This window comes from Ptychodera flava, chromosome 9, assembly GCF_041260155.1.
Source record: "Ptychodera flava strain L36383 chromosome 9, AS_Pfla_20210202, whole genome shotgun sequence".
NCBI classification, from domain to species: domain Eukaryota; kingdom Metazoa; phylum Hemichordata; class Enteropneusta; family Ptychoderidae; genus Ptychodera; species Ptychodera flava.
The window spans coordinates 17,930,054-17,956,860 of record NC_091936.1 but is presented as its reverse complement, the minus strand read 5'-3'; the positions used below and the strand labels follow the sequence as shown (position 1 = coordinate 17,956,860).

General features: G+C 39.7%; 1 protein-coding gene across 1 annotated transcript; it reads left to right on the top strand.

Annotated features, from left to right (window-relative positions):
• The first annotated feature begins 7,273 nt into the window (after positions 1-7,273).
• On the top strand, positions 7,274-21,517 carry LOC139140208 (integral membrane protein 2C-like). The gene is made up of 7 exons (XM_070709297.1): positions 7,274-7,480; positions 13,670-13,834; positions 13,954-14,013; positions 14,727-14,864; positions 18,845-18,946; positions 19,572-19,872; positions 20,316-21,517. The coding sequence occupies exons 1-7, from the start codon at positions 7,391-7,393 to the stop codon at positions 20,459-20,461; spliced, it is 1,002 nt and encodes a 333-aa protein (XP_070565398.1). The 5' UTR covers positions 7,274-7,390; the 3' UTR covers positions 20,462-21,517.
• The last annotated feature ends 5,290 nt before the right edge of the window (positions 21,518-26,807 follow it).

The following is a 26,807-nucleotide window of genomic DNA, read 5'->3' as shown; positions in this document are numbered from 1 at the left end:
GCCGATTTTGGTTTCAAATATCGGTAATTAGATGATTTGTTTTCCTCGTACAAAAATTTGCACGGTGACCCTGACTTTTAATCTTGATTTTGTGAATGAATGGCGGAAAGTATCATTGTGCAAAGTTTCACCAAAAGTTGAAGTCTTTCACTTTCGGGCGCATACTACCTTAATGCTATGAAAACAATACGTTTCACAAAAATCCACGATATTGGAAACATAATTTTCTCCACCGTCAAGTTTACCAGTGACCAACGAAAAGAAAGGTAGTTTGGTAGTCCAAATACTAGTTTCTGGGCAGTATTCTGCCTCCAATGATAAAGCGTTATTAATGTTTCATTAAAATGATATACTCTTTTGAGGGGATGAGTGAGAATAATATTGACACACTACGCCCACATAATCACAAAAACTTGATGAGATGGTCGAAAACCACGATGATTTGCATTGACACGTTATGACGGTTTTATTAAAGGGTCAGTAGCTGTAACCTTTTCACTACTTTGGTCAATAATGTGCACGTCAGTTGTAAGTGCTTGTTCCACTCCCTAAAGCATGTTGAAACACAAATTATTTTGCTTGTCAACAACGCGTATTTGCGTAAAAATGCACTGTTTTTTTTTGTTTACTTTAGAATTTCAGTCCGGACCAGAAGTCACTTGTCAACAATAACAATACAGTCTACATACCTATGAACAAGCTAAGTTGACAAGCTAAATAATTTGTATCTCGACGTATTTTTCGGAGTAGAACAAGAACTTAAACTCTAGCTGACATTCAAAACAAAAATAGTGAAAACTCTTCAAAAATTACAGCTTCTGTCCCTATAAGAGGTTCTTCTGAATGCGTGTAGCTTTGAAGTAATGTACAAGGGTGTTTTGTAGTATCCTTCATGAAAAAAAGAAATGAACACCCTCTCCGGATATTAATGTGATATAAGTATATATCTAGCACAAAGCACTTAGCAAAAATTCGTGAAGGAGATTAATAGAAAAATGTAAATTAACACCAGGTACCTTTTATACTGTACCAATATTGAAGAAACGTGAAGCTTATGTTCCGAATGCAGTTTCGGGAAAATTTATGTTGCTGCTCAGTGTATTGTCTTTCTCCGTGAAGTTTAAAGAAAATGTCCTCGGGCAGGTTTCGCTTCCGTCGATACTTACGAAGGGACGAATCGACAGAAAACACACCCGTTAATTGCTTATCTGCTTTCACTGCTCGTGTCGCTAGAGGGCAGATGTCGTTGCTGATTCGTGTGTCGTCGGCATTTGCGTTTGCAGATATATCGTAGTTGACATGCAGCGAGTGTATAGCGGCATTTCTTGTCTAGTTATGTGTCCTCAATGTGTCGCTTAAAGGGCCAGTAGCAGTAAACTTAGTAAAAGCTTGTTTTTACATTTTTTGTTTTGTATGTCAACTGCTAGTTCTCTACTCCTCTGAGTACGTTGAGACTCCAACTAATTCAGCTTGTCAACACAACGTCTATACGTGCAAAAACACTCTGTTATTGTTTACATTTGAATTCTAGTCCGGACCAGAATTCCCTTGTCAATCATTTCAATACAGTCTACATGTGAAAGGGCTGAATACTCGTCACATTCAAATTCTAGTCAGGACCAGAATTCACTTGTCAACAATAACAATGGAGTCTCCTCATGTATAAGACTAAATACTGATACAGTGTGTATCCCAACGCGCTTTTAGGAATAGAATAAGAAATTGTAGTTGACAATAAAAACAAAATTAATGAAAGAATCATCAAAAGTTAGAGCTAGTTGCTTTAGGTCGAAACCATCGAAGTAAAAGTGATCATTTTACAATGAAATCGTTCAAGGTGAAGACTGTTCAATATGGTGATCACAGAACCTCGTAAAAAAGGAGTTTAAAACATTGCACAATCATTTCAATACAGTCTACATGTGAAAGGGCTGAATACTCGTCACATTCAAATTCTAGTCAGGACCAGAATTCACTTGTCAACAATAACAATGGAGTCTCCTCATGTATAAGACTAAATACTGATACAGTGTGTATCCCAACGCGCTTTTAGGAATAGAATAAGAAATTGTAGTTGACAATAAAAACAAAATTAATGAAAGAATCATCAAAAGTTAGAGCTAGTTGCTTTAGGTCGAAACCATCGAAGTAAAAGTGATCATTTTACAATGAAATCGTTCAAGGTGAAGACTGTTCAATATGGTGATCACAGAACCTCGTAAAAAAGGAGTTTAAAACATTGCACTGTGTGGATAAGAGATAAAAAATACACAAACCAGATATTCATGACACAAGGAAGCTGGATATTATCCACGTTCTGAACAATGTGAGTGCATGAGTTCTTACGTCGGACCATACTTCATACTTGTGAATTGTCGAAGTACTCTTCACAACTTTTCAAGGAAATCCATGTTGATGAATTCACTGATCCGAGAATATTTTCCTGAAGAGGTAATATCCAACACTTCACTAACGAACGCAGGAACGGCCAGGACTCTCAATTCCGATGTAAAGCCACATAAATAATATTGTGTCGTTAAATCATTCATACTTTTCAAAAATAGTGTAGGTCGGAATTATTTATTTTGCCGATTTTTTTTCAGTCGTTCAAAATAATGAAGCAGTGTACATTTCCTTCAGAACGTATTTTTAGATTTGTTGGTGTATCATAAATAAAGAGTAGTGTACATATGCATATGATGCTTGTAAATAAAAATAAATACAGGACATTTGTCATCACTACCGTATTCGTCCGAACATAAACCTCAGCTCGTTTTAAGTCCTATTTGTGTAGCGTATTTTTGAAAATACTGTACATCCGTGTATAAGTCCAAGCCCTCAGTGTTGAGCTTAAACATGGATATCGAAAAATCAACTTTTGTAGGACTGGATCGGATAAGCGCAGTTTCGGCCGATTTACCATCCATGGATTTGGAAGATGTCTTCACTGGACCTTACTTCAAGGCGGTGCCAGCAGAACGGTGTAGCATAGCAGTGGTAGGTCTTGTACCAGTTAGTGTGAAAGAATGGGGCGCTATGGGGAGGGGGATATTTAAGGGTTGCGCAAAGGTAAGGAAAGTATTCAGACATAAAAATGGTAGACTTTATTAAAATAATGCGACATTTAAGTTGGTATTCATTATTTTTTGAAGTTTATTACCAACAGATACTGTGTGGTCCCGAGTATTGTACGCTGTACTGGGACAGGAACGTTGAATATTCCCAATTTCACGGATTAGCTTTATTTCTGGTTTTGGATAATTTTTAATGAAAACAAAACTCAACAATTTTCATGTTATTAAAGTTTGTATTGAAAGAACTCAAACAATTCTTATTTAGTCTGATAAACGGTCACCAAGTTAGAATCTATGTTGATTGTTCTGTCTTCCCAGCCTCGCACAAAGCGGCAGCAAAAGATCGCAAGATACACAGATAACCCAAGAACTAGAACTATAAATTTAAACGCATTTGAAATGAGTTTTTAAATTTATAGTTCCTTGGTAGTTTCCCTCACAGCTTCTTCAGAGTTTTTGTAATTTGGAAACTTCCTCACAATCGCTCACATATAAAAAGAACACTCAACATGAAATATGCCGCACTTCCAGCCATACCTAGCAAATATCCATAGCGCATTCAACACCGTGACAGGTTGGATTGTGCTACAAAAAACCCACCCGGATGACGTTCCTCCTAAACTTTGTTCGAAAGTCGATTCGCTCCTGATAAAAGCGGGCAACAAAGATATTTTCGTCTTCATTATTACACTTCCTGAATTAAATCGAGTACAAGTTATTGACATCGCTGACCCGTATGTTGCATGTTTTCAGTATGCAAAATGAATGACAGTGTAAATTTCATTAAAGTTTTCGTGGATTTGTATATTTCGCTTGATATCACGTTTCGGTCTGCTTGTTTTTTCTCTTCCGCGTTTATGTACAGCTTTATCAGGGTCGAGGGGTATAAATTAGGGTAGGTCAGCTAACCGGAACTGCACGATTTTTTCTCACCTTGGCCTACCAAGAATCGCACTAGGATTTATAGAGGGCAGCGTAACATCCACTGATAATAGAGGAAGCGTGAAACACGTGTTATACTCAGCGCAGGCTAGGCATCGGTTTACATTAACCTACCACAAATAATTCTCCATCTTGAACCTTTCCTAATAGCCTCCATTTACCTAGGGAAGATACCTTTGCAGGGTTATCATTCAGGTATATACAGGGCATACAAATCAATGGCAGACGAGCTGCCTGTTTCAGAAATTGCAACTGCAGCTGAGTAAAACATAGATTCTAAGGTGTTTTTAACAAAATCTTAAATTGTGAAGTCGAGCGAGAGTTGCTCACAACCACCTCCTCGACGAACTGAACATCTCCCTCCGGCCCAGTGCTACTCTCTCCGCCACTGTCAACCGTTAAAAAACCCAATCGCACTCTCCCCATTTCAACAGTTCTCCACTACCTCCCGTACATGCCACGATATTTTTCCCTCATTACCGGTACCCCCACACCCAAGACAACCAAATATATTTTTCCCGATTTTTGAATTTAACAAAAAAGACAAGGTACTTGATAGTTAATTTTCTCCACGGGTTTCAAAACGAGTCAATACGAACCATAGACCATGACAAGAGAGAAGATTTATGAGATTGTTGTCTCTCACTCTGACGTCAATGAATACGTCATAGATGTTTATTCAAATAATATTATATTATTAAAGAGAGAGTGGGAATATTGACATTTCTTTTACAAAACCACTTATACTTGATGAGATTGTCGGGAAACATGGTGATTTGCACTGACACGTGGAGGCGCTTTTATTAAGGTAGTACGCGCCTAAAAAGTGAAAAGCATACTTTTGCTCAAACTTTCCTAAATTAAACTTTCAACCTCTCTCTTACCGAATCAACGATGAAAATCGGGGTCACCGTGCAAAGTGTGACACTAGCAAAAGAAATTACCCAACATTTTGCGATAGTTGAAATTCGGAATGACTGCCATCCCTGTGTTAACTCTATGTGGGTAAATTAAATGATGGATTTTCGAAAAACCAAGACGTTGAAAGATTTTCTCTTTCCAGGAGCTTTAGGTAATGAACCCCTACAAGTGGTAGATCAGAAAGGAATTGTAGAAATTTGTGAGCCCGAATATCTGTCCCTGAGGCGCGTTCTACCTTAACGGGTTCTCTTCGATGAGTGGCGCTCGTTAGTGGGCGGACACGGCTCGCTCATCAGATTCCCCGATTCCCTTCATTGACACAGTCCGTCTGTTAAAATGTTGAGCACTAGTAACAGCAGATGTACATGCTTAGGGCCCTAAGAAGATATCATTAATGTTTGTTTGCTGTCGGCATTTGCGTTCGTATCGTAGTAGACAACAACTGTACAGCAGCATTTATTGTCTGGTATTTTTTGTCAGAAAATTATACAAACAGCGACAACAATTTGCATGCCGTACGGATCCTTTTGTTCCGAACCATCGAAACCAAATGTGAACTTAACAATATTCTGTTTCAGAATGAAAACTGCTCCGTGCGATACAATTAAAAGGAGTGAAGACACTGTACTAGAGGGTAACATATCAAAACTAGATATTCAGGAGAAAAGGACGAGAATCAGAGCGACAAGAAACAGAGTCTGACGTTTCGGGTCCAACCTTTCGTGTATAGTATTTTGACCGGAAAGGACGTAAAAAGGACTGAATAATAAGGAAGTATACGCCTCGAAGATAAAAGAGTGACTCAATGCTTTGCTCAAACTTTCCTCGGGGAAACTGTAAACTATTTTCTTTCAAAATCAAGAATAAAAACCTGGGTCAAGGTGCAAATTTTGGTACCATAGAAACTGCTAATTACCCCAGATTACTGATATTTGAAATTCAAAATGGCCGCCATCCCTGCGTTACAAAACCAATGCCAAAAATGTTCTCTTTTACAACAATAAGATAATGAATATTCTATTTACTCGAATATTTTCAAAATAAGCCCACACCAGTAGTATATCACCTTCCAAAGGAAACTTTAAACCGTTCTTATAAGCAAGAGTAAATACTAGGAGACACCCCTCAAATATTTGGATTAAGAAAAAAATTTCCCCAACTTTACTGATATTTGCAATTCAAAATGGCAACTAAGACCCCTTTTGCAAGTTAGTTTTCCAAATTAAAAGCTAAAAAATAAACAAAAAGAATTATATTTGTTAAAAATATTATTAAAAAAATAAATATTTGATTTGTTTTACAAACCCAAGACTGTGGCAACTTCAATGACTCCAAACTTTGTCCGAATAGGCAGCATTCCAAATCAAGCAGCAGATCACTAAAAGTATTTTTCAAATTTTGGAGTCCGAAAACTGCCTCAGAGGTGCATTCTACGGTCTAAAACGCCAAAAGCGACCGGCTCTCATGATCAATTGTCCACGTGCCGAGCAACGTGAATGAATGAGTCCTCAGTTCGTGCATGGATGTAAAAAAAAATAGATCAATGGGTCGTGATATGTCTGCGTGCTCTTCACAACTTTTCAAGGAAATCTTTGCCAACGGATTGACCGGTGTTAGAGCATTTTATCGAAGAGGCCTCGTACGTCAATGACGAACGCTCCGAACCATTATGACAGTCTCACGTTCCGAAATAGGAAACGCACGCGGATGTAGAAGGTAGCGTTACATAGCCACTGAGGATAGAGGGGGCACGTACAACATTAACCTTTTCCTAATATTCTCAATGGGTGAGAATTCATGGAAAAAGCCTGTCATTCGCGTGATTGTGATGCATACATTTCAGGGGCAGTCGTGCGGCCTATTACGAGAAATTGCCACCGCAGGATATTCTACGCAACGAATCTCATATAAAGCGATTGGATTTAGAGACCCAAGTAGAAGATGTCGAAAAGTGGCCAAGTACGAACTGAGCATGTTCCTCCAACCCTACATAGTGCCCCCTCTGCCCCTGTGCTCTACTCTCTATACTCCAACCAATAACCCCATCACGCACTCTCCCTTTTTCAAGATTCTCCTCTAACCCCCCCCCCATGATTTTTGGTCACCTCACCGGTAAATCCACGTTAGCAACCATACGATTTTGCCATATTCTATTATCAAAATCAATAAAGGAAAACCGCATGTACACAGTTCTTCACATAACTCTTATGCCGTATACCGTCAACACAATTGAAAAAAAGACAAAGCACTAGTGGTTTCCATACCACCACTACGTGTTCACCCTTTCGTTGGAACTGTGGCTAGCGATTACCCGTCATTATAATGGAATCACCCTCCTTTACATAAGATGAAAGTCGTGTACGTCATAGACTATAAGTAGGCCCTAGCTGTGGTTTCGTGTATCACTGTGTCAGGGAAACTTGTGTCGTGCCTTAACAAACACAAAGTGAAAAATGGTGAAACCAACTTCAATACCACCAGATAATGGTAAGAAGGACGAGGATTTGAAGAAGGCGAAAGAGGTCGAGTTGCCTCCAATTGTGGTAAGTGAACTATTGGGTTGCTTTCATAGCACTGGGTCGAATGGCCATCGAGCGGCCGTCCATGCACGGGGCGGATGCAGATATGCACGGCTTATTTCCTGGACATCACGTACCACGTCAGAGCAGGATAATCGAAGGCATTATAGGGATTGTGGTGCCTTAGAAAATCGGTTGTTTGTGGCGTTTTTACCAAGCTGCTGCACCTCGCAGTATTAAAACCAGAGGTCAGTTTGCTACGCCATTTGTCTGCCTTTGTTTGCGATCAACGGACGTACTCTGCTGTTGACAACGTGACCTAGGTCATAAATAATACCCTCATAATAACAAGTTCCGCAGGCACTTATGCTGTGCTCTCAAATGCTTTGGAGGGACCGTGTCTCAAATCATACTTTATACAGTGTAAAGAATTTCACAGTCTATCATTCCTGTTGTTGAAACAGTATACATGGCTGTGCGTTATGGTCGGTACACGGCTCCTGGAGGCCCAGTCGGTGACCAGCACCCGTTTCCGTACAGACACAATTTTATAACAACAACACTACAAGTTACGCAACCCAAACAGAGAACAGAGAAAGTGTAACGCCCTATGTAAAGGCTCAATGACAATTTTTTTGCCCGAAGAGAAAGTGCGGCAAGTCCATAACTCGTACAGGGTAATGTATGCGCAGGGACGACCGAGGACCTTGGGACAGCTGTAGCCGCACACGTAATGTATACTGGTACACGTCTCGCTCAGTCTGTGTCGTATAAATTACATGTTAAATTATTCAGGGTACCTTCCAAAACAAAAGCAGTGCGTTAGTTTATGAATTGGTAACTTCGTCATACTCACATATCTGATATCACTTAATACAGTTCAGAACGAGAATGAGCAGGTATGAAATAACATCTGCTGGACTAAAGACAGAATTACACGCACACTTTCAACCCTGCCAATTTTATTCTTTTGTCTATAGTTTATCACGCGTGAAGTCTATGCTGTGCGGGCTCATTACGCGCTCTACAGGTCATAAACAAATCTACACTCCTATGAGCTCCGATCTAAAACCGTACTCCAGGGAAATTCCAGTCCATCGGAATTTTTGTTTACTTTACATTTGTGTGGTAGTGTGTAAATAATGGTGCAGACCTTTCGCACCAGGGCAAATGTTTATGAAAATTTGCTCTTCATATATTCCGATTCAATCCTTAACTTCCGTCCGCAAACAAATGGAAAATGACTCGAGAGCAGTGGCTGTTTATGTACTTCCATACTTTTTACGTGAATTTCGTGATTGCGAACATGGCAGAATGCATTCAAGAATTAAGCGTAATGCTCACAGCCAGACCCAGAGTTGCCATTTTGTCCCCTGACCGTGTACCTTGAGGCTCGCGACAAGCGGTGTATCTATCGACCTTATCGGAGTATTACAGCCACTGTTGGGCACTTTTTATTTCCTCTGAAATCTTGAATAGATGCCCTTTCAGAGCACGTTCAGAGGAAATAGAACGATCAATGCCATTTGAAAAAAGTTCGCTGTTTCAGTGAAGTAATAGAAGAAAGGCCCTTTCGTCATTGCCAAGTTGAGTCAGTAGGATCAGAGGAACTGCAGCCTATTTCTGTCATAAACCCAATTCCTCTTCCGTTTTCCTTACAAATCACCGAAGGATGACACGTTCGAGCTTTTCATCGAACTTTGTATTCAGTGAAGTTAAGCTCGTATGGAGAATATGAGGAAGGTTCTATTTTAGGCCGTAATTAACACGGAACTCGTGTTTGCAGACGATGAAAGTAATCGAATCTAATGTTACGCAGGACGCTGCGCGGACCGTGCAGAAACTATGACATCACGGCACAATGTCAACAGAACCGCTTGACTTGCTGTGCGTGTAATGCTGCGTCATCCCCGAGTCCGACTCGGTCGATCAAGCCAATCCATGCGTTCAAATACCATGTACCCGTTCAGATATGTAGTGTAAAGTAAAATACGGCAAGCCAAATCACTAAATTAATTAATCATCACGAAATCTGGAGACACCGATAAAGAGGTGGGGGGTGGTGGTGGGGCGGGAGGAGGGGTGGGGCATGCCGCAATCCGACCTTGTCAACTGACGAGAAATGGCAACATGGCGTATCGGAGTTCTTGTTGTACTTTCAGTTAGGGGAAAACGTGACCCACGGAAATATAATAGCCGAGTCAATATCAATTAATATTTGTCATGAATAAAAGAATTCTATATTTAGATTCAATTTGGTAGACGCCAGCGGCCGTGCCATATGCGTAAAATTAAACACTTCCCCACCCAAAGTACCAACAATTTTCTTTATGAGCCAGGAAGATATTTAAGTTTTCTCACTTTCATGACGTTGAAAACTCGAAGTTCGCGAAATCATGTTAAATATGTAGACGGGTTTTACCCACGTCGGGTTTGACGTTTGTGTCACCGAAAACACTCATCTTGTTCATGAGAAATTGAGATCAGCCCCCCCCCCCCGCAAAATTCATGTGCTTCCGTTCAAATGCCTCTAGGAAGTGTGTCAGTTTATAGGCTGTTTCGAAATTTTTTTATTTTGTTTTGTTTTGTCTGTAGATGAGACCCATCACACCCGCGAATTTGGCTACACGTGTGATTTGTAAATGCGACAAATAGGTTAATGTTGTTAGGTTTTAAATGGTTTGGTCGGGTAACCGGGAACGCGCTGTTTTATGTGGCCTGGTGGAATAGTTTTATTGTATAAAATTAAATGATCGATGAAAAACGATCCAATAGTCGGCATCGAACGAAGCGAAGCAGCTTTCATGTCTCATTAGGCAGTTTCTCATTTCCTATTCTTTAATGGCACGTTTTCTACTCCGGTGACATCTGGCGAACAGCCTCGTGATTACATGCTTTAATTTTCTTCAATGGAGTCGGGGATTTAGTAATATACGCTCATTGTGTGTAACCAGCTATTTTGACGTGCTAGACGTATATCAACATCAATTGCCCTTCAATCATAGACAATGGAGCGCTGTCTATGCTTGATATTGACGCTCCTACTGTCGTGTCAAATTCACCTTCACGGGATATCTATTTAATATACATTTCAATTTAGAACAACATGCTGACATAGTGTCAACGAGACCTTCACACATCCAATAAAGCGAGAACCGGGGATTTGGAAGGGCACCTTTAATGCCTCGGAGCAATTACCTTTACAAGGCTAATTTACTTGTAATAAGTGATATGTGTGCACAACACGTGCACTTGAAGTGGCTCATTTTCACAGGTGGTTGCACTCGCATTGCCCTATACGTGTTATTATCTTATGATCAGTTTTCATTTTTACTAGCTCCTATAATTAGATAAACATATTTACATAGATAAAAATCTTTTTGTGTATATGTATATATCTGTCTGCCTCAAAACTTCCTTTCTCAGAAACTGTTTAGCTGATAGCTTTTAAACTTGGTTCATTACTGTGGAGTGAGTTCATTCAGATTTGTCAAAATGACGATCACATTTGCATATATAATATTTTTAGTCAATTCTCTTCCTGTAGTGAAAATGTATTGTCCAAAATCGGCTGAGTGATAGCCACACGGTGTATTTTACTTTGCGCATGCGCACCATTTAGATTTGTCAAAATGATGATCAAATTTGTATAGATAATGTTTTAGTCAATTCTCTTCCTGTGGTGAAAATGTATTGTCCAAAATCGGCTGAGTGATAGCCACACGGTATATTTTACTTTGCGCATGCGCACTAACATATTGAAAAGCTTCAGGCAGTTTCCCACTATTCAGACACACAAATAGGCTTTTGTCGGGAGCTAGCCTTGTGCCACAGTTGCTATGTACAGGCACCTCAGCGCGGAACACGCCACGGCAAAAGAAAGGCTCTCCAAAATACGTCGTCTGGCGGTAGTACGCCATTGTGTGACGTGACTATGATCTTTGTGAAAAATCACAAAGCACCGAAAACAAAGCTGGTTTGCCTTTAGGAAGAATTCGATCAATGTAAATGAATTTTATTTTTAAACTGGAAAAGTTTTCCTGTCACCGTGGTGCTGTATTTACTTCAGCTTTGTAATGCATTGCAATTTGTTTGAATACCATAGATCATTCGCCGTGGCCAATAAATCTTTCATGTCCTGCCAGGAGGGAATTCAAATCCAAATGTCGGTTCTCATGTGATCATTGACAGTGAACTTCAATTGGCTTGTTCCGAAGTTGAACTGTGAAATGCGCCTCGCGGGGACAGACATTCGGACTCTCAAACTGTAACAAAATTCTTTAGATCTAACACTTGTAGGGTCACTTTTTCCAGCTTATTGAATAAGAAAAGTTTTTACCGGCTTATTTTTTGTGAAAATCAAAAATTTAACTTGACCCCTTCGACTAAACACAGGGATGGCGGCCATTTTGAATTTCAAAAATAGGTAGATATTGAGTATTTTGTTTCAGTCGTACCAAAGTTTGCACGGTGACCCTGATTTTGGTTCTTGATTTTGAAAGGGAATGTTTAAAGTTTTCTTACAGAAAGTTTGAGTAAACATTTTTCAATTTCCAGGACCAGTCGCTGCAAATTTTATTTTTTCATTTTATTTGAATTTCGACCATAGTTTCTTGTACCGCAAGGCATGTTTACATACACACAGTTGTGCTTGTTATCTAAGTCTGTACATGCGTAAAGTGCATTGTTATTGATGACGAGTGAATTCCGGTCCGGACTATTATTCAGTGGAAACAACATGAATGCATAGACTGTGTATTGACAAGCTAAATAGAGTGTGGTTCGGTATGCTTTATGGTAGCACTCGAACATGCAATAGCCACTTCACAAAAATACTGGAAAAATCACCACAAGTTACAGCTTATAGGTCCTTTAACATCCCTCAGGGAACTGAGGAAGATAGATTTTGTCGATATACGGAGCAATTGTTAAAATGTCCACGCGAATAGCCCATACATTCAGACGGCTAAAACATAAACATGTGGTCACCATTTGTTTAAAACCTGTGTTGGGCACAAAAGTAATAAAATTACTTCCGCATATTTCATCCTTTTGCCGATTGCGAAACGAGGGCGCTCTTCATACATTTTACTTCATGTACACTTATATAATATAGATGACATCAAACATGGTCTATTTTTGTCACTATAAGATTTTATGCGCTGACACAATGTGTAAATTTCTTAGGGGCAACAAACAGTCATGAACTTTACGGACACTTGCCGAACGTTTTGTCGCCAATTTGCGCCGCAAAAGCTCGTCCCATTACCAAAGCGACTTTACTTTCAAATATAGGCCAGAACCGGTCGTCCGTGAACGTTATGACATATACAGTAGAGGGGAAGGCTGCCTGTAGTTGGGATAAAATTATGCTTAGCCGGTGACCCCTTCTTTCGAATAGTTTAGCTTGCGGGTAGTGAGCTGCCACCGGCCGAACAAACACACGTCCTCTCAGATTCGCTCGCCCAAGTGGTTCGCTTTGCGCCAACACACTTGATTTGCCATTTTGTTTTCATTATCTTTTAACATAAATATGAAACCGTAAAGGTTCATAGCGGGACAATAGTTGTCAGTTTCAATATTTTGATGATTATTTGTGTCCAAGAAAACAAGTACTTGTTCTAGTTCTACAGCTGATATCGAAACAAAGCATCAGTGTTGACATCTGAACGCATGTTGTACAATACGAAGTGTTTTATATTGACAAATGAATTCTAGTTCGGTCTAAAACTTAGTTGTTGTCGTTGGACACTGCAAACCCACAGACAGTGTTGAGGAGCTGAACACTAGGCATTTGGACATCCTTCTTGAGTTGAACAACAAACTATGTTCCACAAACAGAACTAACGAAACAATAATATCAAAAGTTATTCACACACCACATACTGCAAGCATATACGGATCTCGTGTATGTGTACATGAGTAAGCTGTGGGTAGATAATGTCCGGCCTATGCTAGAAGAAGAAATCATACCAGGTATTTGTTGTTTAGGGATTATTTCAGAGACAAGACAGACAAATGGAGAAAACTCAATCAAGGTGTCAAGTATTTGCATAGTGAATACTCAGTGAAAATAAAATTTGTATATCTGGCCCGACAAAATCTATCGGCCTAGCTGGGCATGTATACTACGATAAAATCTTTGACACAAACTTTTGAACATAAAATCACCTTTGCATATTCCCAACATTTCTGGTGTTTTCCCTCCTTTAGACTGTTGACCTAGCAGAAGTAACAACTCAACCCACGGCTCCACCGCCACGCCAGCAGAGACCGAGCAAAGGGCGTCGCTGTTGCCTGACCGTGACCTTCATCCTCTTGGTGTTGGCAGCGTTGGCCGTTGGCGGCTGGCTGCTGCTCCAACACTACGGGGGAAATGTGAGTAGCACTGCTTGTCAGTCTCGTTCCCATTTCGCCGCTATGTCGTTTGCTGTGAAATTTGCCCATGCATAAAAAGACTGATTATACTGTTTTCTACTATTTTTCTTTCGCTGAAGACTTTCAAGTGTGGCCTTAAGTATCGCGAGCCCCACCGAGGAGGACATCGTGGATCGTCGGTAAGTGCGAGAACCTTTGTTCAGTTTTTACAGTGTTTTGACCAGGGGAAGGGGAGTCATGATAGCGTTAATCAAGTAGGACAGTGTCGAAAGCATCCGAGTCTTCGTATAGACGGCAGGCGTTAATATTACATTGACAACGATGATGATGATGATGATGCCGATGATAATGATTTCGTTGGTGCGTGTGCGGTGATGATGATATCAACGACCTATAATACCTAAAAATGCCCAACCAGTCATTTCACATGAATTACTGTACCACGAGACACAGTTTTGCTTTGCTAGGGAACTCTGTTCACATGTCCACACCAGCCAAAATATTGTAGAGAAATATACCTTCGGGTAGCGTTTTGGTCGCAATAACTGTCCATCGGGACAAAAACATTGGCTTGTACCTCGACAGTGATAGTTCAAAAGCTTTCAATTGCAGAAAGAGCTTCCCTCCAAATTCTTTTCGACCAGCGAAGCAACTTACAGTTGCCGATGTTTGAATTCAAAATGGCCGTCATTCTCTGCGTGAGCTCTATAAACACAATATTTTATTTTTTTTAAACCAAGATGATGGAAAGGCAATGTCCTCCAAAAGTTTCTAAAAGAGTCAAAACAAACTAGAGAACAACGAAGAATTGTATGATTTGTATGAGAATTCTGATATCAGTACCGAGATGTGCGTGCTATAGTGGATGATTGTTCGGTATTTCATTTCGCAGAGCAGCGAAAACTCTGAAGAACACGACATGAAAGAAGAGTTGGACATTGACCCCGAGAAGCTGTACGAGAGAATTGAACAGCCTGAAAATGATCAGTGTGAACGCATCACCATCATGCACGACTACAACATCAATGTGGTAAGTTGACAACACGATCGTGGACGTTGAATATATGCCTGTGCACCCTGGGACCTTTGATGTAGTGCGGCTCTGTGCTTGGGTCCACTGGGCGTAAGTCAATCGCAAGGTAGAGCGCGACCATACTGACAAATGCGCTCACGTACATATGTCTGATTTTTATCAACTTGAAGGAAAACACGTACATAACAAGAAATATTGAAACTGCCATGATGTGCAGGCAGAAAGAAATACAAGTTCACAGATGAAGCATATTTACACTCAAACTCTGCGCAACATACACCATATATGGAACGCCGTAGCTGTCATAAATGCATTTTAAGCATATTATCTTTTCCAATTTCAGAACATGATTCGCATTTTCATAATATGCTAGACATTACTCCCACGTCACTATGCATTGAGATGAACATTTTGACATTTACATAACGTTATTGGAATTCAATAAATCATGTTAGGCATTTGCAATACATTTGTACGCATCCAGTTAATCATATGCTAGGCATTACTCTTACGGCATTAAGCATTGAGATGGTCATGTAAGGCATTTGCAATGGCATTATTCGCATTCAGTTAATCATGTTAAGACATTTGCAAAAGCATCATTCGCATTTAGTTGATTATGTTTGGCATTTTAAGCAACATCATTTGCATTTAGTTAATCATGATAGGCATTCACAATAGCTTTGTAGGCATTCAGTTATTTATATTGGCATTTTCATAAATGTTACAGAAAATTTAGTTTACTGTTAAATGCATTCAGTTTGTTATTTAGGCATTTCAAACACTGATATATAACCATTTTTTTTAAATTGTAAGCATTTTTATTACTGTTATATCCTTGTGACTGATTTTTAGGCATTTATTTGGTCATTTTACGAACATTTAACAATTTGATAGGCTTTTAATTAATTATTTTACCACTTTACAAACGTTGGAGTCATGTAAGTAATGATTTTAAGAATCAGCGAGATTTTTAAGGCGTTTCATCTATTATGACAGGTATTTGTAATAATGTAAAAGTTACTATAGACACTTCGCCATTTATCTTAGGCATTAGCAATACAGGCCTTGGCAATAGCTTTGCATACAAGTATGACATCATGGTTGGTATTTTTAACATTCCGTTGAAGTATCTTTTTTTCAAGGAGGGATGACCTCTAACCTCAAATGATTCTATTTTCCGAGTGACCTCTGAACCCAAATGAGTCATTCGCGAAAAATGATCAGATCAACTAACAAAAACGTATGAAATATCTTCTTTTAGGCTTTCACATGGTTGACACTTTATTTTGTGACTCTCAGACAGGAATCACCACATGTAAGTCACATGAAAAGAATATAAATGATTTTCCAACACTGCATTGCTTTCACAGCAAGTGTAAGCTCACTGTACTGACCTAGAACTGAACTGATACTAATATCTATTCAAAATGAAGACGATGGCGGAGATTCTTGCCTCTCATAACCTTGGGGACGTAATTGATACTTTTGAGGGACATCTTGTGGTATCTCGATCTCGATCTTGTGGTATACAAAGGTCAACGACATAACAGTGAGAAAATACTGGACATAAGAACACACACGAAAACCACAGATAAGCTTACGTTTCAATTCCTACATAGAACATCATGCCATCCAAACTCTACCTTTAAAGGCCTGATCAAAGGCGAAACACTAAGGTACATCAGAACTTGCAACAATGAGAATGACTTTAGTGCTAAAGTCAATTCATTCAATGCAAGATTAGTTGAACGTGGCTACAAACAGGATGAAATCTCTAGAATTTACATCACAAACAAAGTTCGCCACCAGAATTACGCAATTACAACACCAGCGAACAAAAAACAGAACGAAAAACACACTTGTGTTCACAACAAGATATAGCCCATACATAAAGACAAGTGTGAAAACTGGGATCACATAGAAAAGGACGAAACATTAAGAATTTATTTCCTAAACAACCGATCATCGCTTACAAAGAAATACGAACATAAGCGACACACTGATTAAGGCTAAAAACCATTGCATTAGAAACAAGTCAATGAACGAACGAACACATTACGATCCAAACATAAGCATTCTGGCTTCACTGCTAGAAGCACAGGAGATCAACAATATCGACATGACATAAAACAAAAAAGATATGCACATATCTTAGGCGACTGAGGAAGAGACCACTCTGGTTTCGAAACGTGGGGATAAAAAAGAGTCACCGCTGTCAAGAACACATCTGACTGCGCCCACGTCTCGCCATGGCTTATTTAAAATTAACGACTCGTTTGTTAATTTCCACACTAACAGCCAAAACACAACTCAGACACTGAACACACCAAAGCACATACAAGACGAGGTGGCTGATGTGTGAAGCCACTTTCCCTTTATTACACGGCGGCGTCGATCACCTTCACTTTCCTGTGTTTCTGCTTGATATCTGTTTAAGACGTATCTGGAGACCCATTGTGCAAACTCCCAGTCGCATGAGTTGGCCCTCACTCATATCAATCAATCAATCTTTATTTACTCGACACATACTAACAGAGAGTATGGTATGGTACATCAAGATGTGTTACAAATGTAAGTGAACAATACTCATAGATGGAACAAGCGTTGGATCGATTCGCTCAGCTTCAAAATTCGAAGCCAAAGTACTGAGAGACATTTGTTCGAGGATTCGTTTCATGGCCATGGCGAAAAGTTCGAGCTCAATGCGTACAATATCATGCGAATGCCCGTTGGAGACGATAGCAGTAAAAGTGGGTTAAAAGTGCGCGGAATTCGCGGGAGCGCTCTGTTGTTTCGGACCTATTGCGCAGACTCGGAGTTGAGAACAGCGCCCTCACAAATGGGCTCTACAATGATGAAAATGCCTAAGACGATGAGCTGAATGACTTTGACTGTATTGTGCAAGCCTACCATTGACATGGTAATGGGTTGGTCAATCTAAAATAACAGAACAGCGCCCGCACAGTACTATAACAGTATTGCAAATGCCGAAAGTGAACAATCGAGTGCCTTCAACAATCACCTTAATTGTCTATAACACTGTTTGAAATGCCTAACACGATCGTTTAAATGTCAGTAATGTTATTGCGAATGCCTAAAATGATAATTTCAATGCCTATAACATTGTTTGAAATGCCTTACACGATCAGTTGAATGTCAGTAATGTTATTGCAAATGCCTAAAATGATAATTTCAATGCCTATAACATTGTTTGAAATGCCTTACACGATCAGTTGAATGTCAGTTATGTTATTGCGAATGCCTAAAATGATAATTTCAATGCCTATAACATTGTTTGAAATGCCTTACACGATCAGTTGAATGTCAGTTATGTTATTGCGAATGCCTAAAATGATAATTTCAATGCCTATAACATTGTTTGAAATGCCTTACACGATCAGTTGAATGTCAGTAATGTTATTGCAAATGCCTAAAATGATAATTTCAATGCCTATAACATTGTTTGAAATGCTTACACGATCAGTTGAATGTCAGTAATGTTATTGCGAATCCAAATGATAATTTCAATGCCTATAACATTGTTTGAAATGCCTTACACGATCAGTTGAATGTCAGTAATGTTATTGCGAATGCCTAAAATGATAATTTCAATGCCTATAACATTGTTTGAAATGCCTTACACGATCAGTTGAATGTCAGTAATGTTATTGCAAATGCCTAAAATGATAATCTCAATGCAGAGTGACGTAAGAGTAATGCCTAACATGTTCTAAAATGCCATACAAGTTCTGAAAATGGGAAAGAGAATATGTTTAAAATGCATTTATGATAGCTACGGCGTTCCATAGACCATACGTGTGTTCAACTCTACGGCACTCTCAGCGCCCTCGGCTTAAAAGTCAGCCATCAGCAAACATACACTTTCTGTACACCAAACACCAGTTCCACGAACACTCAGGGAAGATACCTGATAATTAAAGCTGTGCGCACGTTTTTATTTCCTCCACTGCTAGCAACTGTCAGCGTACAGGATGTGGTCCTCCGGTAGATGCTACGTGAAGAAACTGAACCAGACAACAAGCCTGAACCCACGGGAATTCTGGGAAAAACTGAGGGTGAGTAGTGGTAAGGAGGGAGGAGGTTTCGATGTGTAAAGTACGTTAGCACTCTTGTCGTCAACGTAATAGCACGGAAATACGAAATGTTTTGCTCAGCAATATCGCAATGGACGTGCCTAGGGTTAACATGAATTCCAAAATTTTTGAATTCGATCTAAAAAATCCCGAGTAAATAAATGCTCAATGCGACACGGTCTCCATGTTATAATCATTTCAGTATTCTTCAAAATGCTTTGCCTTGTTCTGGACCCACTATGCCGTCAAAGTGCACAAGATTTTAGGGGTGCACGTGGGGGCCCGGATGGGGTGGGATAGAGACTAGTTGGCTGCTTGTTTTCCGATTAGAAGTGTACTTTCGTCCCCAACGCATAATAGCATGTAAGACAGAATCGCACATTTCGAGGCGTTGTTCCACCAATATTTTGGATAAGTACAATCGGAAATTGCTCGTTCTCTCAGTAAGGGGCTTCGCAAGAACGGTGAGAAGCGTGTAATGATAGGATAGGGCACAGACAAGGAGCTGTGGATAGGGTTGTGAATCCCACGGATTGAATTTTGTTTCATCAACTAGAAGGTAAAGAGCAATACTAAATATTGCTGTTAATAATATTTCTTTATTCAGGACCCTGCTTTCTTCGACCAGCATTTCCAGACCTTAGTCGAAACTTACCGTGTCGTCCTTCCCCCACTTGATCATTTTGGCGGTCTGGGGACCTACATTCCGTTGCTGTGCAGGGGCGTGCCCACATACTGGCTAGAGAAAGTGCCCGAAGACCTGCTCGACAGCTGGCTGGACGAGGAAGAGGAGATTCTTGATATGGTTGAGGAATACATTGACGAGGTGATGGAAGAAGTGGACGAAATGATGGATGACGTCTTCGATGGCGACGAAAACCCGCTCGGTGACCTCCGTAAACGTCGTGGTAAGGGTTTGGGTCGACCGTTGCATTGTACATTTGCTGAAATTAACTTTTGTGATATCTCCTGATCTTATGTTCAACAAGTACGACCAAGTACCGTCCCCACCAACATGTTTGTTATAGTACCAAGCCAGTTTGGCATTGTATCAAAACTGCAGTGGAATTTATTTTCTAGAAGAGGTGATAGTTCACAAACACATAGTTAACCATAGACCATACTGCGTGGCTGATTGCAGGATACCGCATGTGTTGGGTGTAAGCGCTAGAGCCGCTTACGGTTGACAGCACTACTGCTTTCGTTTTTAGTTACCAGGTAGTTGTTGGGATTGGACACTCTTTTCATCGTGGAGGGCGACGAAATTTCACGGGGTTACTTGTCATCAAGGGAGATTCCTAGCTACTCTCACATCATCACCTCACTCATTTCCCTGTTTCTCTCTCATCAGCTGCAAAGACTAGCGACATCGTTGACAACGTCATCAATTGGACAGGCAAGACATTCATAGACATGGCAGTTGTCAAACCAGAGGCCACCAAGGCACTCCAGAAAATGGGAAAGCTTCAGCTAAAGCTACCAGAGAAGACGTTCTAGACAGAGAAGCGCGGTCAGACAAAGAAGCGCATTAGAGCAGCAATTGCATGCGTGTTCCCGTTTTGCACTTTTACCCTGAAACATGGCAACAGAATATCCAGTATATACTACGTGCGTTTTATACAAGTTTTTTTATAAATGTTGATGAAAATATTCGTAGACAATTTGTATTCAAGAAAAGTTTGTGGCTACATCACTTTTGCAAAATATGCAAATTGTCCCCCCAACAAGTTAAAAGTATTCGGTACATTTGGTTGTTGATTTTACTTAGTTTTTGACCGCATGTATGAAATTTTCGTATCGGCGCTTTTAAAAAAAAATTCTTGCTCTACTAGCAAACTGCAAGATATGGTTAAAACTATTGGGGATGTAAGATATTCGCAACGCTTTCTGTTAGGCAAACTTCAAATCATTTACATAAAGTTATCTTTAGATAAATAATATCTCTTGATATATCGACGTATAGGTAAAATTTGTATACGGATTTTGACTATGCAAAACAATGGCCTGGCCGAATTGGAGTGCGCAAAGTGATATTTTCTGACCACGGATGTTTGAGTCGCGAGTTTGTTCATAATCTCAAGGATGACGTGATTATCGTTGTACATATGGAGTTATAATAGAAGACACAGAGTGCGGGTAGCATTGCTGAGATACGTGGTCGAGGGCGAGAAGTCCGACAAACGAGTCCAGAGGCGATGATAGGGGTATCGCGAATCCACATCCAGCTTCGCCAACGCCCGCTTCTCCCAGCAATGCTACGCGCGCCCACAATCGGAAAGATTAGGCGAAAGTTCATCGATATTTCCGTCAGCCAAACATTGTCGCCAATTTTTTGCTCAAAACTGAAGTGGTTCTAATCACTTATAATGAATGCACTGTACAATCACCGTAGAATCTTATCAGTTTATCGTTGGTTTACCTTGTAAGAGATTATTATTTTCATTTCATTTTGTGACTGATAGCCAAGGTAAGGGCCTTTCCGGGATTGTCAATAAAATGTTTATATTATTCATACTATGTCAATAACAATAATAAAACTAAATGAAAAGGCGATTCGTTGTCTATATTAATTGCAATCGGGTCATGATTGGGAAACATGGCGCTTGTGTCGTTACAGCTATTTGTTGTGAAGGTTAGGGTAGACTGACGAATGTACTTCCGTGCACGTATATAGTAATAGGCAGGTGTTTGTGTACGTATATTTGCCGAGGTCGTCCCGAAAGAAGAGGGTATATTCAAACGAGTCGTGACGGGACTCGGGAAATTTGACTGACACCCTCTGCTACCGAAAGAAAGGGATATTCTAAGCTAAAGCTAGCTTTCTTGCCTTTGACCTTGTTGCCTGTGTATAATTGACAACCGCTTGACGAATAAATTACATACAAGATCAACTTCGATCACTGGATTCATCAACGTTAAACATTAGGCCACAGGAAGTAAAATCTCTGTTTTCAGGGGGGGACCACGAGACATTTCTCGCACAATTTACCATTATTGGCGATATTCTGTCTCTCAGCCAAGCCATTTTACATTGCTGCAAAGTACATCCAAAGTACATCCGACTATAACATTTGAACAATACCATGACGTAAAACAGGTGCCCCCAGAATCATATAGTGAAAAGGAATGTGCATATTGCACGAGATAACCGTCATTGAAACCAGGGGAATGATTTCGTCTTAATTTCTTGTCTTTTTTACCCGCCCACTTTTTTGAATTTTGAATGGACCCAAAACAAAGACTTTACTTACTTAGGCCCTTCAGCTGCGTACTACGGTTCGCAGTACAATAAATTACCCACAATACTCTTTGATTTGTATACTATCCTTGAAGGTTACTTTTCTAAAAACTTTTTCAGTTTGTTCTGCATGTAAGCACTAATGTGCAGCATCATAACAATTTTTAAATAATATCTAGTAAAAGTACGTTTAGATATTTCAGTGAAAGTTTGAATATAACCACTAAACAACCATAAAAGTCTCATTCTGCAGGTACTACAAATTCCATACTTTTTAGGCAGCAAGTTATGACGAACTGAAGGGGTCATTCTCTGAGAAAACTTAGCGTACAAATTTCTTCTGTCGCTTCCATTGCAAAAAATCAATATCCTTTTGTTTCATAAAACAGGTGCAACTTGTCTCCCTACTTTCCATCACATTATTCTGTATGGCTGAGGACACAATCTCTGGCAAATTTCAACAAAAATGCTATCTCCTCTCTCAATTATGCATAATTTTCCAAATTGTTTAAATGAGAATTGAGAGAATGGTGTGCATAAAAGTACTTCTTCAAAATTTTGATAAAGAAGCTGCGAATTTGTCTACACATGAGAGACATAGTAGACTTCAATCAGGTATCTCCAAGGATACAAATCACAATGAATTATGGGAAATTACAGTACTGTGCGGTTATCAGAGCCAGCCCTTTTTGACTGTATGAAACACGGTCTGAGAACGATTCTACCATATGACGTAATTTATTCTACTGCTGATTGGTTCATTTATGCAGCACCTGCGACGTGTTGTGATGACCTTTGTTTCGGTCGTTGATTAACCAATCAGCAGTATGGTTGAATCGTTCTGCAGACCGTGTTTCACTATGTTTGGCCTCAAAACACGGCTGATTTCGTGAAGACGATGCAAGTAACACGTTCATCGCCGAGATGTACGAGAAGATGGTTGAACTTGTGATCCAACAAGGTATATGGGAGTGTAGTTTTGAATGTTTTGAGTGAGCGCACGGCCAATCGAAAACCCGGGTCGCATGTTTTTTGAGTGTTTCTTATGCAGACCTTGTGAGTATTTAGGCTGCAGTGGCGGGCTTATCGACTACGGGATCGATAGCTCGAGCAGAAAATCGATCGATCTCGCCGATTACCCAGCTAATGAGCGCCTGTGGGTCAAACAGTTTTGTAAGTTTTAGAGTCTGAATATCTGTCCTCGAGGGGCACTCTACCTTAATGCCCTCCCTTCACAGGAGAGTGTCTTCTAAACATTCGCGTAACACAATTGTACTTTTCGTTAAACTATTGGTCTTGTACAGCAACTGGTACAGTGTACCTCGAGCTGAAATGATTTAGGCCTATCTGACTTTAGAGAGTGAGTTTGACCATGTCTTTCTTACAACTCGTATCTCTTCCGGAATTTTCCTAAACTTATAAAGTCCAAGATCAGTGTTCAAATTCGATATGATGGCGGACAATCGTTGAAGTGTATATTCTTCCAGGACTGCCAGCGTCATGAAACTCTTGTAAGCAAGGATTGGGGTGTGTGGGGGTATTTGTAATGTCGAACACGATTGGAACTAATTTGGGATTATTGGATGGTGAAGTAACGGCGGTTTAATCTGCAAATGTAAGCTCATTTACTTTTCTTTTTTAGTTATACCCTTATTTTTATGATTAATTTGTAATATTGCGACATTAAGCTATACGGCACCTAACACTTCTGAGAATTCTAAAAATATGAAGATCAAATCATCCTTAATTAGTTCCAATCGTTATGAGCGTTATAAGGGAGTATGGCAAGTCTGCCAAACCTGTAGGGTATGGGTTAGATTTAGAAGAACCGCCAAGTGAAAATGGGGTAATTTATTGAGCATGATCCGCACGTAACCGTCCTTGTAGGAATGCAGGCAGTCTACAGCGCCGTCTTGCGTCCAGCACCATCTTGCGCCCATGACGCGAAAGGGCGTCACGTTTTTTATTTGGTCAACCAGAAGGAGAGAGAATCCTTTAAATCTGCTCCTTATCCTGCTACCCGCTTCTAATGAGCCATTTTGATGAATGTGATCGTGATTTTGGAACATTTCGTTCAGGCACCGTCGGATATCACGAGGTTAAAGAGACAGTCATAGCTGTCATTCTTGGAGATCATTTAACTATTTTCGGTTTAAAATGTCAACTTCAAGGTCTTGTTGTACTTCCAAAAGCAAGATGAAGCACGAGCTATTAAGTTTTTCAAGACAATGTTATGTATAGAATGCACTGATATTGTTTGTATTTAAATTCTAGTCCGCATCAGAATTCAAAAGTTAGAAATAACAGTATAATGTACATCGAACACTCGCTCATATATTTTTGGTTTCGCCGATTTAGTTTCTCCTAAGCCATTCTAAAAACGTTAGAAAAGAAAAATGATGTAATATACCGTTTTAACGGTGTATTTGCTTGTAATGACGTATTGGCAGGTGTACCCGTTCTGCAATTATATTTTCATTCTTTTCCTCTAATAATCGAATTTTGACTGTGATGACGCAAACTAAATGAATGAAACACAATATACATGAGCAGGTGTTACATGTGAAGTCTGAGTTGACAAGCTGGATGCTTTGTATATCTCAGCATGCTCCGGAGTTGATAACAATCTGTAGTTGACATTGAAAACAAAAAAACTGTGAAAACATCTTCAAAACTTACAGCGACTACCCATTATAAGGGTTGATCGAAGGACATCACGCTCGTCTGCATTACCTGAGACATAACTCTTCCTGTCCTTTGTTTCTCATTCCTGATACGTGAAGGTCATCCCTTTTGAAAATGGCAAAAGAATAATACCAATATCCATAATCAAGCTACTCTTTAAAAAACATCGTGCTACTTCGTGATGTTTTTGTCAACTGCGCAGTACCGAGAGTTTTAAATGACGAGTAGACGTTGCTATGACGATTGTCAGACATCTTTATACATAAAATACTCCATTAAAGGTATATTGTCACCTGTTCCAATTTTGCCACAGTTACCATGGAAAGAGAAAATCTAACCAATCACAGATTTTAAGCGTGTGGCCGCTTTTTTAAAAACAGCGCCCTCACATGGGTATTTTGAATACCAAGGAACGCCCCTTTGACCATATATGGGCATATTTAGATTACTGGTGACTGTATAACTTTAATTGCAGTTATGACAGTAACCTTTCACGGGAACGGCGAAGAAGAATGAGCGTGGGTTTACGATCCAGTGGTGTTCGCCCACGTCCTCATAAAATTAGGGTGAAAGACCGCTTTGGTGATATTAACACCGTCCGTCAAACCCACCACTTAAAAGAAATGAAGTTGAGAAAAGAAAAGCATCAGACGGAACAAGAGGAACGTAACACGTGATTTTGAGCGCATAAAATGTTCTCGCTCCCGATATGCTGTAAAAAATATGACACTTTTATTGGTGTGTCGTCATAGTCACTCTTACGTTCTACAGGGACAGATATTTGAACTCTCAAGTTATCTTTACAGTATTTTTCTAGTCTGCCGTATTTGGGACTCAGTTTTTTGTTTTTCCTTGTGGAAACTTTGAATAAAACTTTCAGTTTGAAAGTTCGAGCAAAACTTTCACTTTCAAGGCGCGTGTACTACTTAAGCTAGGGAGAAGTAAAACGAGCCTTGTTATTTCCTTATCCACTATCGAACTCATTTGGTTTGGCGCAGAATTGGGTAGTGTTTTGTCTTAGAATAAGATAAAAAACGTTTGCGTCGTGAAAGACCTGTCCAGCAACACATCGAATTATCGAATAAATTAAAACGCTTCATGGCAAACAACCGAATGCAATGTTAATTTCATGATTCTATTTCAATAACTACAGTCGGCAACATTCACAGACAAGGCTCTCTCGTAGTACAAAAATGTCGTCATGGTGTTAATGTTGCGTGATGGAGTGGCAACTTCTGAATTCGAATTAGGTGTTTTGCCAGCCGACGTCAAATTTACCCGACGGGTATTTAAAGGAGACAAGAGCCGCTTATCATTTTGCAAAGTAGGGGCTAGCAAAGTGGAATTCTTCGATGTAAACCGATAAGAAGAAAACAAATATCTCAAACAATTTCTTATTTTCCGCCGAAGAGGATTGATTGCCGAAGTGGATGTTGAGGTACGATTTGTATGAGATATAATGTATAATTGTTTTATTGTATGTAACAAAGAGTTTGTACTCACAAAGTCTTCAAGTCCATATAAATACACATTTTACCGAAAATAGTGAAGTATATCTAGTAATCTTATCTGGTAATTCTTGATCGGCACTTAAGGGTGAGACGTATAATAATGTTTAAGTGGCCAGAATAATGCGTGATTTTGAATTCTTACATGAATTTCGCTGAAAGTGTTTAAGAGGGAAGTAACAAGGTGTATGTCGGTCAGTTTGATGTTTGGTTCTTCGGTTTAGAAAACAATATTTTTGCGAATATTTTTCAACTCACTTATCTGATATTTATAATATTAGCTTAAACAACAATGGGTTAATGCAGAAATGCATTACCTGGTCCTGGGGTACAGAGTTATTTGCCCTTTGCACTCCTAAGGCTATGAGAAAAACATCTCCTGTTTTAGTGGTGTGTGAACTTTGAGTCAAGT

Coding starts and splice junctions, on each gene's coding strand:
- LOC139140208 (XM_070709297.1), top strand. CDS start 7,391: ATGGTGAAACCAACTTCAATACCACCAGATAATGGTAAGAAGGACGAG. Junction 13,835..13,953: donor TCCAACACTACGGGGGAAAT/GTGAGTAGCACT, acceptor CTTTCGCTGAAG/ACTTTCAAGTGTGGCCTTAA. Junction 18,947..19,571: donor AATTCTGGGAAAAACTGAGG/GTGAGTAGTGGT, acceptor TTCTTTATTCAG/GACCCTGCTTTCTTCGACCA.